The sequence below is a fragment of the Hordeum vulgare genome, chromosome 3H (genome assembly GCF_904849725.1).
Source record: "Hordeum vulgare subsp. vulgare chromosome 3H, MorexV3_pseudomolecules_assembly, whole genome shotgun sequence".
NCBI classification, from domain to species: domain Eukaryota; kingdom Viridiplantae; phylum Streptophyta; class Magnoliopsida; order Poales; family Poaceae; genus Hordeum; species Hordeum vulgare.
In genome coordinates this window covers 505303488-505317579 of record NC_058520.1, presented here as the reverse complement: position 1 = coordinate 505317579, position 14092 = coordinate 505303488, and the positions used below count along the sequence as shown (strand labels likewise).

The 14092-nt window shown below is 46.6% G+C and overlaps 1 protein-coding gene across 1 annotated transcript; it reads left to right on the top strand.

Moving 5' to 3' along the window:
- Positions 1-3005: 3005 nt before the first annotated feature.
- On the top strand, positions 3006-4853 carry LOC123440315 (beta-glucuronosyltransferase GlcAT14A-like). Its single transcript, XM_045116889.1, has 2 exons — positions 3006-3825; positions 3922-4853. Exons 1-2 carry the CDS (start codon positions 3267-3269, stop codon positions 4581-4583), a joined length of 1221 nt encoding a protein of 406 aa, XP_044972824.1. The 5' UTR covers positions 3006-3266; the 3' UTR covers positions 4584-4853.
- Positions 4854-14092: the final 9239 nt, after the last annotated feature.

Below are 14092 nucleotides of genomic sequence, written 5' to 3'. Positions count from 1 at the left end.
CGGCGTACTTAGGACGCCGACATGCCGACCAGCTCTCCGCAACCAACGGGGTTGAACCATGTGGCCGCCACAACTCCGAGGGCGCCACCAATGGTGGGGCGTCCCCGGTAGCACATTGGAGGTAGTCCTCGAGCACATCGAGGGCGGCAACTCGCCACGGTTCGAGTACCCACCGCCACCCGCCTTCTCCCGCCACCACGATAGCTCCTGGATGCCGAGGCGGATGGAGACAGCGTCATCCTCCTCGTCCGGCTCCCGCTCCCGCTCCTCCAGTTAGCCAACGCTCCTCCCCGTCAAACCGGAGTCGCATGAGACACCGCTCGGGCGGCGCACGCGCAGCGGCGGCATCGTCATCAACTAGCTCAGTGCCTTCTCCCGCCTCGTCAAGCCGAAGACGGAGCCAACGCTCCTCCCCGTCAAGTAGGAGCACCGGGCCATGGCTTCTGATGACGGGACGGCCCTCAAATAGGCGCGGGACGACTACGTCCGGAGGAGATGGAGCGCCAGCGCCGCGCCTTTGAGGAGATTGCCGCCCGGCGCCGTGGCCACGAGGAGGATGGCGTCGTCATCCTCGACGACAGTGACGAGGAGGTGCCCGGGCCTTCCAACTCCGTTCGCCACGGCGACTCAGGGCAGGGGTGCAGCAAGGAAGGCGGCGGAGCGCAGGACGACAGTGGCGACGACGACGGTGGTGGCTACACCAACTTCTACAAGTTGCTCGACATGTAGAAGGCGGCGGCGGCGGCGACGTAGTTTCCATTTAGGGTTTAATTATGTTTTATTTCACTTTTGTACAAATTTCATTAAAAAACTATGAATTTCCTTCAAATTTGAGTCTTTTTTATCGAATTTGGATGGAGTTTTTTTTCAAAAATCAGTTGGGACGACCTTGGAGGGACGACTGGAACCCGAGCCCCCACACCGATTTTTCACCGACGCGCCTCCATACGACGCTATTTCACGTCCTTGGAGGGCCGAATTGATGGAGATGCTCTTACACGAGGCCAGGTAGAATGAGAGCATCTCCAATAGATGGTCCAAATTTTGGCGGTCCAAAACCGGAGATGTAAAATTTGGACCGCCAAAAAGTGCATTTTGGAGCTCCGAAAAAGTGCATTTTGGCGGTCCAAATTGATTGTCCAAAAGAGCAACTCCAATAGATGGTCTAAACCAAAGATGTAAAAAACTGAAAACGGTCGCGCGCTGCTGCCAGCCACTGTTCAGCCGCGGTTTTGCATTGAACTGGCATCAAAAATTTGAAAATAAAGTGCATCATCATCATAGTTTCAATCAAAAGTGCATCACCATCATAGTATCAAATCCCTCTACCAAAAGAGCATCGTCTCAATCAAAGTTTTTCGCCCTAGAAATTGAAATGCACATGAATATTACTCATGCGGGTCATCAACACCACCGGCTTTGTGAACCGTGGTACGATCATCAGCTTCACCATCTTCCTTGTCGACGTTCTCAACAAGCGGTGAACTCTCGTTGTCGTGAGCACCACCGGAAGCATCTTCATTGCGTCCCATACCGGTCATGTTGCCGACGAAGCCAACTCCAACGCCACTCATGTTGCCGCCATAGCCACCTCCCAAGCCACCCATCATGTTGCCGCCAAAGCCACCTCCCATGCCGCCAAAGCCACCTCCCAAGCCACTAAAGTCACCTTCCATGTTGCCACCGAAGCCGCCTCTCATGTTTCCGCCGAATGCACCATTCATGCCTCCTCCCATCATGTTCATGTAACCACCCATGGCACCTCCCATGCCTCCACCCTTGACAACAAAGCCCTCATCGTCCACATCAAGATTGTCATCATCATATTGGGTTTCATATTCTTATGACGCATACATGTAATCATCATTTGCCACATTTGTCGCGTGCATGAAAGCTTCATCATCAAGACTACAAAAGGACGCACAAACAATCAAAAACACATACAATTTGAAACAACAAACGAGAGGACAACCAGAAAATTTATACACTTGCGACATTTCGTCGAACATGTTGGAGGCGGTGGCCGTCGGCGTGGCCACATCGTCCTCCACAGCCGGCGGTGGCGGCGGGGGAGGTTGAGGAATGGATGTAGGGCTGCTGGAGGAGGCCGCCGACCGCATCGGCTGCGATTCTTCACCCCGAGCCGCCGCGGCCGCCTTGGAGAGCTTCATCGGGCGTGTAGAACTGTCGGTCGGGTTGCGACTGCGGTTGGCCGCCCGTTTTCCGCCTCTTCGTCCCTTCGTCGGCTTCCCTGCCGACGCGGTGGCCACCGGCCGAGGCGACGCTAATCCGGGCCGACGGGCGGGGGGCGGCGGCATGGCAGCGGTTGCGGGCGAGATGGCAGCGACGGCAACGGTGGCGGCCACGTGGGTCAGCCCACCGGCTGCGGCGGCGGCGGAGAAGGCGACGGGGTCGTCGCCTTCGGCCATGGCGGCGCCGGACAGCTAGGGGCGGTGGCGGCCGGGCGGGAAGCGGGCGGGCAGACGCGGGCGGGAGGGCGGGGAGGAAAATGAAGTGGCGGTTGGGCGTTCGCGGGCGGCAACTGGTTTTGGACCAGATGCACCTCGTGATGTAAATTTGCACCGCGAGGTGTTGCGTTTTACATCACGAGAAGGCCACGGTCTAATTTTTTTTTACATATGAATCGTCTGCTGGAGAAGCTTTTTTTGCCTCGGACAGTCCAAAAGTTAGGTATTTTTACATTTGGACCGTTTATTAGAAATGCTGTGATGTGCAACGCGCTAGCTGCCTCTTCTCCTACGACTGCCGTGTGTACGCAAACCCACCTTGATCGTGCACGCGCGACGGCCGGCCGCTATCTAGACGTCGACATGCCTATCCTCCATGCATCGGCTATCAATGATTGAGATGCTGGGCCGCTCGGCGACATGCCCGCCCGGCCTGCCGGCTCGCGCCTCCTTGGAAGCACGTCCTCTCCTTTGTTATTCATAGATCGACCATACATACATACAGTTCATGTTAATTTCCATACCATATCTCACAACAATATAGAACAAGAGACCAAGGGAACAGATAGAAACCAAGAAATCAAGAGGAGATATCTTCTCCGTCCATGTCCATTTTAATTAATCATCGGCACTTCCCGGTGGCGTCAGTGCTTATGTGCTGCCTCTCCATGATCGATCCCAACCTAACACAAGCGTTGACACCAAGAAGCCAAAGAGGGCTGCTACTAGTACGGGACCGCCGGTGACCATTCCACCGGCACACGCACGGCCGCGAGAGGGTCTGATCGAATACACGCAATGCCTCGCGCTTCCTGGCTGCTGACGTGCTCTCCGTGCGCCGGGCTCGCTTCGCTGGCCGCGCTCACCACCGGCCTGCTGCTCCTCGCCTACGCGTCGAGCTCCTTCCTCAGGCATGCGGCGTATGGGTACGACGACCCCTACAGCCCGGACGCCGCCGACGCGGCGTCCACGGCGCTGCCGCCGACCATCCCAAGGCGCGGGGCCGGGTACCCGCCGGTGCTCGCGTACTACATCTCCGGCGGGCACGGCGACTCCGTCAGGATGACGCGGCTGCTCAAGGCCGTGTACCACCCGAGGAACCGGTACCTGCTACACCTAGACGCCGGCGCGGGCGCGTACGAGCGGGCGAGGCTGGCCGGCTACGTCAGGTCGGAGCAGCCGTTCCTCGAGTACGGGAACGTGCACGTCGTCGGCAAGGGGAGCCCCGTCGACGGCCGCGGCCCGTCCGCCGTCGCCGCCGTGCTGCGCGGCGCCTCCGTTCTCATCAGGCTTGGCGCCGACTGGGACTGGCTCGTCACGCTCGCCGCCACGGACTACCCGCTCTTATCGCAGGATGGTGAGCTGCAACCCGTCACGTCTCGTCATTTTCCCTACTCCGGTTGATGATCTCTTCATGTCACTGACAAAACCAATTGTACCGTACAACGCGCAGACCTTCTCCACGCCTTCTCCACCGTGCCGAGGAACCTCAACTTCATCGACCACAGGATGGACTCCGAGACGGCGCCGGTGGTCGTCCTGGACCAGAATCTCCTCCAGAACACCAACGCCGAGATCTCCGTCTCGTCGGGGCACCGTCCGAAGCCTGACGCGTTCGAGCTCTTCAAAGGCTCTCCATGGACGATACTGACCCGGGCCTTCGTGGAGCACTGCGTGGTGGCTCCAGACAACCTCCCGAGGACGCTGCTCATGTACTTCAGCAATGCCCTCAACCCCATGGAGTTCTACTTCCAGACGGTCATGGCCAACTCGGCGCACTACAAGAACAGCACCGTCAACCACACCTTCCGGATCGCCGTCCCGGACGCAGCGCTGCCTCACTCGTCGAGGTACGATGCCGTGGTGAGCAGCGGCGCGGCCTTCGCCGGCCGATTCGGTGACGACGGCGACGAGGCGCTGCTGCAGAGGATAGACGAGGAGCTGCTCAGGCGGCCGCTCGACGGCGTCACGCCGGGACAGTGGTGCGCCGGCAGCGGCGAGGAGGCCCCGGGCGACGAGTGCTCCGTCGGGGACGACATTGACGTTGTCAGGCAGGGCGAGGCGGGACAGAGGCTGGCGAGCTTGATGGCCGGCCTTGTCGGGGCCGGACCGTGAGGGCGCGTTGAGGACCGAGTACGAAAATTGATACACGTGGCTCGCTCTAAGCTAACACAAATACAGTAGTGCACAGTTGTTTTTGCAGGCCGGCTGCCAAGTCGGCAGGTTGGATGTACGACGCTAAATCCAATGGTCCATGGACCATGGTACTTGCGTTTTGGGGTCAGTTTTTTTCCTCCGGATTCTACGTAATCAAGATTCTGGAAAATTCTTTCGAAATCTTTCGTTTTCGAAGATTGTAATTTGAGATTCTAAGGATATCTTTAACCGCGACCCAACAGGACCTCCTAGGCCCATTTCTAGACGCTGTCGTTAAAAATCCTCCCAGTCGCGCTTTTAGGACATCGTTTTTCGTCGGTTGGGCCCGTTTTTTAGGTCGACAATCCCAGGCCGAACCCAACACGCTTGGGGGCACTTGGGTGCTACAGCGGAAGGAAAAGTGGGGTGTGGGACACCACTGTCAGGCGAGAAACGCCTTCCCCCGCCAGATTTGTCCTCGCGCGCCACAGGACGCCTCGCCGCCATGCCGATCCCGACGCCACCCTCCTGCCCACAGCCGCTGCCCCGCCGGTAGAAAAGGCCATTTCCCCGCCGGTTTCGCGGCAGCATCCATCCCGCTCTCCTGGGCGAGCTTTTCAGACTGCTCACGCGGGGATACCGGCGGCTGCCCACCCACAACGTCCTTCACGTGTTCGGCGATTTGCCTGCTCAGCCATGGACTCAGACAATGAGGACACATTTGCGGCTCTGATGGAGGAGGAAACCGAGGACGACAGCGCCGACGAAGAGCACCTCATGATCCTCACCGAGCTGGTCGGCCTATTCGTGAACGATGTCAAGCCGCGACGAGGTAGCTCGGCGCCGGGCCGCCGCAAGAGCAAACAAAGACATTGCATGGAGGGCTATTGCATGCTCTACACCGACTACTTCGCCGACGCTCCTCTGCACGGCAAGAAAGTATTTCGGTGTCGCTATCGGATGGGCTGGAAGCTCTTCCTCGAGATTGTGAATGCCATCCGGGAGTTCGATAGCTATTTCATTTGCAAGAAGGATTGCACCGGTACAGTTGGATTCTCCTCACTCCAGAAGTGCACCACAGGTATGAGGATGCTTGCGTACGGACCTCCCGATGATATAAAGGAAGACTATGGACGCATGGCTGAGTCCACCACCATTGAGTGTTTGTACAAGTTCTGCGGGGCAGTGGTGTCAGTGTTTGGATCAGAATATTTGCGATCACCCAATGCAGAAGACATTGCTCGAATCCTAGCACGCAATGCAGCAAGAGGATTTCCTCGGATGCTTGGAAGCATCGACTTCATGCATTGGGCATGGAAAAAATGTCCATTTGCTTGGCAGGGAATGTACAAAGGCTCCAAAGGAAGTTGCAGTATGGTACTTGAGGCAGTGGCCACACAGGACCTATGGATTTGGCACTCCTTCTTTGATATGCCAGGAACTCACAATGACATCAATGTACCGCAGTGCTTGAATGTCTTTGAAACGCTTGTTGAAGGTCATGCTCCTCCGATGAACTTCGAGGTCAATGGACGCCACTACAACAAGGGATACTATCTAGCAGATGGTATCTATCCGAGATGGTCCACATTTGTGAAGACTATCTCAAACCCTCTGCCAGGAGGCAAGAAGTCACACTTTGCTAAGTGTGAGGAGGCTTGCAGGAAGGATGTCAAGCATTTGGTGTGCTCCAATATCGATTTGTTTTGTTCGGTACCTCACTCTGACCTGGTCCAAATATCAGATGTGGGAGGTGATGAATTGTTGTGTCATCTTGCACAACATGATCATTGCAAGCGAGCAAGAAGAGCCAGTGTTTAACACTGAACCATATTTCAGGAAGGCCTCTTGCAGTTGTTGATCACCAGGTACCGGCAACATGGCCTGCATTCCTTAATATGCGCCAGGAGATCCGAGACTCACACGTGCATCAAGAACTGCACGACGTTCTCATGGAGCACCTATGGAGGCTCAAGGGCAACGCCTAATTCGATTTGTCTTGATTTTTGTCTGAATTATGAGCTTGCTTCGTTGAACTATTTGAGTATTATTGATTTTTGTGATGAACTTTGTCATAAAATTTTAGTTCTTTGTTGAATTTGTGTCGAAAGTGAGCCGAATTTGGGTCGAATTTGCACCAAAATTGGGCCAAAAACACCAGCTCGAGGCGACCTTGGGGGGTCGGGTGGGGACCCGAGCCCCACACGCCAAATTTAGCGACGGTTTGCCCCCAAGTGGCGCCATTTCAGGCCCTTGGGGGGCGAATGGCTAGAGATGCCCTAATAAGTGTTGTGTATTGAAATGTCTGTACTAACCTTATACAGAAATTGTTGTATGAAATCTTAACACTTTGTTGTTTCTAACAGTATCCAGTCGAATATGAATAAGTAAGTGATTTACGAATGTCATAAAAAGTGCTAAACATTACATTTAGATTGTATTTAAAGTTTTGTTCATTAAAAAAGTCCATAAACAAAAAATAATAATAATCTCAAGGTATGAGACTAGCAACAATCGCCTTAGGTGTTGCGTTCATGGTGCCATCATCTTCTAGTGGTAGAGCATTGGCACGTGTAAACGGCAATGAAGGTTGCACATATGCATCATTGTGAAACTTGTCAAAATGCACATCACATAACTTGCTATCACGGATCCAATTGTGAAGACACATGCATGCACTGACAATCATCTCTTGGGTCTCTAATTTGTACCGAGTTATGCCTCCGAGAATTTGCCATTTCATCTTCAGAACACCGAATGTTCTTTCGGTGACATTTCGCAAAGAAGAATGCCGACAGTTGAATGTCTCATATCTCCCAACTGGTGGGTGTTGTTGGAAATCTGGTACATGGTATCGTTTCCCTTTGTATGGTGCTAGGTAACCTATTTTGAGCACTAGTAGTCTTCGTATGCTCATTTGTAGTAGCAATAGTCTTCGTATGCTCATATCTTCCTAGGCCTGATGCTTGCTGGATCAATGTCTTCCATGTGTTGTACTCGCTTCTACACACACTACACCTATTTTTTATTTGTCAGCTTGAATAGTTTTTCTAGAGAGTTCATTGAACATTTTATGCAAATTACCTTGTCCTATGTCCGACAAAAAGCCGACGTTGCGGTTATTTGCTCGAATCTCCTCTACGCGCGCATTCATAAAAATTGTATGAGCGACACTATCTAAATTTGCTTTGGGTTCTTTAACTTTCTTCATCTACCATTATCATTCAACATTATTGTTAGAGCATATTTCTTCATATGTGGTTTTGGTAATTGATGACAGTCCCTATGGACTAATGGTTGCACTGAGCTATATTCGAAGGATTTGTCCATAGGCACTTCTTGAAGTCCATTTGTTGGTTTGAAGGAGTTTATATGATGACCAATGTGGTACTCAAGATTTTATCCAAAGATTGGTCATAAAGACAAAAGGTTGATCAAGACTAAGCCAAAGATTAAATCAAGTTGATCAACGCACAAAGCGCACAAGATGTACCGAGAGGGATCAAGTGATCCATGGTATGTTAAGCATTGTCCATTACGCTTTGTGTACTAACCCATGGTCTTTGTGAGAGTTTTGTATGGGGTTAGGTGTGTTTCCATGGGCATGCGTCAAGAGGAAGATCTCTTCCAACCATGGAAGATTGCGGTGTGCAAGTTCACGTGGAGCATCACGAAGATATCATGCTTGAAGCTTGCCGTCCATTGTGGTGACTTGTGAAGATGTGCTGAAGAGTGGCTCACCCATAGTGGAATATGGGGGAGCAATCAACTAGTCTTCATCGAACCAATGCAATCAAGAAAGATGGTCCATATTGAGGAAGTCATGATCGTCATCATCCAGCTCAAGTGGACTTTGTGCAAGGTATAGGTTTGCCCTTGATAGGTTATCTACTTTACCGTATCATTGTGGTAGTTGGGAGACTGGGTTATAGGATAGATTGTTGTACTATCAAGGGAGTCTCTCAAGTGAGTAGCTTGATTGTATCATTCGTTGAGAGCTCAAACCATTTTCATCCTTGCATCATCTTTCTTGGTTCTTGTTTGGTGGTTCTCTTTATGAGTCTTAGAGCTTATGGTCATCTTCATGACAAGTTCGAGTTCATCGAAAACGGAGTCCATAGCATCTTTTATGATTTTCTCGATGTTGAAGTTTTTGCCGGTTCTTCAATCATAGAGGTTTCACATCTCTATATCATTCGATTTTTCATACTGTCGGTTCTGCTTGGTGGTGCCTTTGAGCTCAATCATTATGGTGTAAAGCTCCGCGCAAGCATTGGGTTCTCTAATTAGGTTGTGGAGATTGCCCGGAGCAATTGAGGTCATCTCGGAGCCACAATCCATTATGATGAAGCTTCATGGTGTTGTTGGGAGGCTTCAATTAAGTTGTGGCGATTTCGCCAACCTTGTTTGTACAGGTTCGGTGACCGTCCTCAAGGGTTCCTTAGTGGAATCACAACATCTTGCATTGTGCGAAGGCATGAGGAGATTAGGGTGGCCCTAGTGGCTTCTTGGGGAGCATTGTGACTCCACACCGCTCCGAACGGAGATTAGCATCCGCAAGGGTGTGAACTTTGGGATACATCGTCATCTCCACGTGCATCGGTTATATCTTTACCCGAGGCCTTTACTTATGCACTCTACTTTGTGATAGCCATATTATTTCCTGTTATATATCTTGATATCACCTAGTTGTTTATCTTGCTTAGCATAAGTTGCTGGTGCATATAGTGAGCCTAGTTGTTTTAGGTTTGTGCTTGACTAATTAAACGTTAGTTTTATTCCACATTTGTTCAAGCCTAAATTGTAATTATTTTAAAGCGCCTATTCGCCCCCCCCCCCCTAGGCGGCATCCACGTACTTTCAGTTATCATATTAGCATTGGACAAGAGAATTAATCAATATCTTCATACAGTTGCAAACAACACCAACAACACTAATAACACAATACCATTAACGGTAGCGCACAAAAATAATTTAACACCATCCATCCATTTAGCAACATTAACAATCAATCCATCCATCCACCAAACAAATTCAAGCACCAATCCATCTACCTATTTTGCATCCACCAACAATTGCACTTATCAATCCATCCTATTTTGCATTATACAATGAACAATAGAGAGGTGGGAAAGGATAGCTCACCGTGAGCATGGGCGTGGCCTACTCCTCGTGTGGGCGGTTCCTGGTCGTTGACGTACACTGCCGAAGGCCGTCCAGTTGCAGGTGAAGCTCGTCGGGTGGTCGTCGGGTGCAGTATTGGTGGCTGCTGAATCCGTGGTGTGCAGGCGGAGACAGAGCCAGAGCTACAGAGGGAGAAAAGGACGACGATGACAAGTGTTTGGTCGGTGGCAGCGAGGGCCTGGTCGGTGAGGTGGGTCCAATATCTTCACATTTTGGGGGAAATGGGTTTTTTGGAGCTTTTGGATTGCACTAGGTTTCTAGAGAATCCTCTCCATATTTTGGAAGAAAATCAGATTTTTTCTGCTCAAGATTTTCCATACCAAGATTTGAAAGAATCTGTTGGAAAGAACCGGGCCTTGATCTGGTGTATTGTATAAAAATCATAAGTAATGCGTCGCACACATAGCAGGACTCTTTCGCGTCCTTTTGCATCACTAGCAAAATGGCCCGTGCGTTGCCACGGAAGAAAAAAAACACAATCTCCAATGATGGTGACCACATTATGTTCACATATCATCGCTTTATTTAGAAATTTTGTGCACAAACACAAGAAAATGTTTCTTCTTTTAAATTTATTCACAAGTTGAAGCAATCTTTACATTTTCCAAAAATATATACCATGGTTGTCAAAAATCTTGGTAACTCAAAGATTTATTCTGAATTTCAAGATTTTTTTTAGAAAACATACAATAATAATCCGATCCATCCAACAGTTAATTCTTCAAAATTCACACAGGTATATTGTCACAAAGACTTAGAAGCATTAATGTTTAACTACATACATGAGATCTTTCGTGAACAATTTTACAAATATGGGAACGGTTTTAAAATCGAGAACATTTTTTATATTTTACAAACATTTACTAAAAATCGTGAATATTTTTTATATTTCGAACGGGTTTAAATATTTTCTTTTGAATTGGCCACCAATTCAAGAAAAGACGAACATAATTTTTGATGTTGGAGGATTTTATTTTAAATTCACAAACATTTTTTGAAATGCATGAAGTTTTTTGAATAAACAAACATTTTTATAAATCAGTAATATATTTATTAAATTCATGGACATTGTTTTGGAATTTGCAAAAAAATATATAAATACGGCGCTTTTTTTGAATCCTATTTTTAATTCAAAATAGAAATTCATCAGCATTTTAATCCAAATTCCTATTTTTAAATATGCAAAAGTTTTTGTAATTCTAAATTATTTAAATTATAAATAAACAAAAATGGAACGGAAAATTTTAAATAAAAAAAAGAAACTATCAAAACAAGCATTACCTATTTTGAAATTTTTAGGACATATTTTGAATTAGAAAGCATTTTGTGAAATGCATTTAGTAGTTTTTAATACATGGAATTGTATTTGAGATCATGGACTATTCTTATTGTACAACCATTTTTATAAAATTGCAAACATTTTATTGTATATGCGAGCATTTTTTACAAAACTCCGAGCAGTTTTCGAAGTCACAAACATTTTAATTTTTTAAATATGTTGATTTATAATTTTCAGTTTATTAAAATTTAAAAGATTATTTAAAGTTCTAAATTATTTAAAATAAAAAAATAAAACGGAACTGAAAATAAATAAATAAACGGAACTAAGAGCAGGCGCGTGTGCATGGGCCGGCCGATACGGTGTGCTGGATATTCTCCCAGCGTGCAGAGCGTAATATAGGAGGTTTTTACATGGGTCGGCCCAGTCCAAGATTTTTTGCTTTGCGAAACGTATTCTATTACTTATTGGTGGCATGGTGGGTAATTTATGCAAACTTTAGGAATAATTTTTAAGACGGACGACCAGAAACCGAATTTGCTTTATTATTAGGGAGAGATAACATGATTCAATGTTTTGTTTTTGAGATGGACATGATTCAAAGGTTGATAAATATTGGACATCGCTAACCATGACACATGTGGTGGGAGCAACATCCGACCACGCGCTCCATGACCATAGATTGAACCATGTCATCGCATGCACACACAAGTGACAAAGCTGATGATGTTAGCAAAAATATTTCGTCTTTTCATATTTTTAAATATTTATCTCTTAAATAAAAAAAATCGATTGAAAAATCATTTTCACCATTAAATCTATCACGACGAGATCTTCAAAACTAGATCTCATATCAGTATGTTTTAACGACTTTTTTGGGGGTTAAAAGTTATCATGTCTATTGCATATAAATTACCATCATGATTACACTAAAGTTGCCATGATATATTTCAACTACTTTTTCTTCTATGTTTAAGGAAATTGACATGTTACAATAAAATAATTAAGCAACTAAACTTTTTATGATGAATTACTAAAATTTGTCATGATCCATGAAATATTTTTGACATGGTTCATAAGTAAAAAAAATGTCAATTACTTTAGAAATGCATGGTCAATGGCTCAAATTTGTCATGAACCACAAACTCAAATTGGCATGATGACTTACTTAAATTTGCCATGATACATGCATTAAAATTTGCCATGGTTCATACAAAGATATTTTCCATGTTCAAAATACTAGAATTGCCATGATCAAAATACTAAATTGACATGATCTATAAACTCAATTCGCCATGATGAATTACTAAAAATTGACCCAATCCATGAATTAAATTTACCGTGGTCAATTACTAAAATTTGACATGGTTAAATAATAAAAATAGACATGAAAAGCACCTAAAATACAATGGTATCTTTAAATCTAGAAGAAAGAACTAGATGAAACATATCGTATTAACTTTATTGTAAACGTTATGGCAACTTTAGTGTAAACATCATGATAACTTTTTGCTTCCGAAAAAGGTCGTCGAAACATATCAAGATGGGATCTAGTTTTGAAGATCTAGTCGAGACGGATTTAATGGTGAAAATGGATTTTAATTTTGATTTCTTATTTAAGAGATAAAAAATTTGAAGTCCACATAACCAAAAAAGATTTCGCTCATGCCATAGGTTTGATGTGGCGAGATCAAAGTTGCGAGAATCGCGATTCTGAATCGGATCGGACCTTCGTTGATAGGATCGTGAATTGTAGAATCTTAACTATCAGGATCGTTGAAACTTAGATTATGAGCAAAATCGTAGAATCGGAGGGGCTATTTTGGATCGTAAGATCGTAAGATTCTAAGACTTGAGTCACGATCCTGACAACTTTAGGCGAGATGGATAATTATGGACGAATATGGATCATGTTGTCTTGTGCCACACGTGTGGACATTATCATTTAGGTAAATATTTTGTGCCTAAATCGTTGCAATTTTTTTCAAGATGTTTGATAAAAAAATATGTAAAAAAGTCATCATGTTTTTTAGGTCGCGATATTCACCGCATATGTAGCACAATGGACACCCGACAACATTATCATGTGTGACATATCCAGGAGACAGCCCACACGAACATTAAAACTGCCCACATGTGTGGGCACATCTACGACAGCCCCACTACTACAGGCATGGCTAGAAGTGGCGGGTGCAAAACGGGCATTAGTGGCGGGCTAGGGGCTCAGGCATGCCCGTCACTTACCTCCCGCCACTGCTAAAAGGCCATTAGTGGCGGTTGGGCCGCCCGTCACTTCTAACTAATCGCAGTGATGGGCATAAAGTAACATCCGTCACTACTAAATAGGTGCATCATAGCAAGGAAGCACCATAACAGATGCACCACTAGCAAACACAGTGCTCTGCCTGCGGGTGCTAGCAATTTCGAATATATAAAATGCACGTATTGTACTATTATGCACATAGTACAGTTCATGTAATAAAGATAGCATATAGGCTGCCATCCAGCGCATAAATGTACATACATCGTCATCGATTTATAAATTTACTTAGGCTCACATAGATTATCGATGTTCAAAATCGATAAGAAAGAAAATAGGAAGAATGAAATGACTGGATAGGGTATAAGTTGCTCCTCGCAGTAGCCTCCTACTCGACCATTCTTTTCTAATTGGACCTCACGGGTAAAAGAAAAAGAAAAAGAAGCCATGAAGCCACTAAAGACTATGATCGTTAACTAATTAGGATCATTTTAAGGCAAGAAAAGGACATGGTATTTATATATAGCTATTAATTACCCAAATCATTGACACATACACATTCAGTTATGGACTTGACTATACTAGAATAGCAGCAGCATATGTGTATTGCAAGAAGATGCTTGCTAATGGTTAAATTTTGAGGCAGATCAAAGCATGACCTGGGTGAGGCGGTTGTGGTTCATCTATCTATGGCCTTGGCAGTGAGCTCCCTTGTGCTTGTTCTGCTCCTTCTCCTTCCTCACCTCCTTTTTTGGACACAGGGGA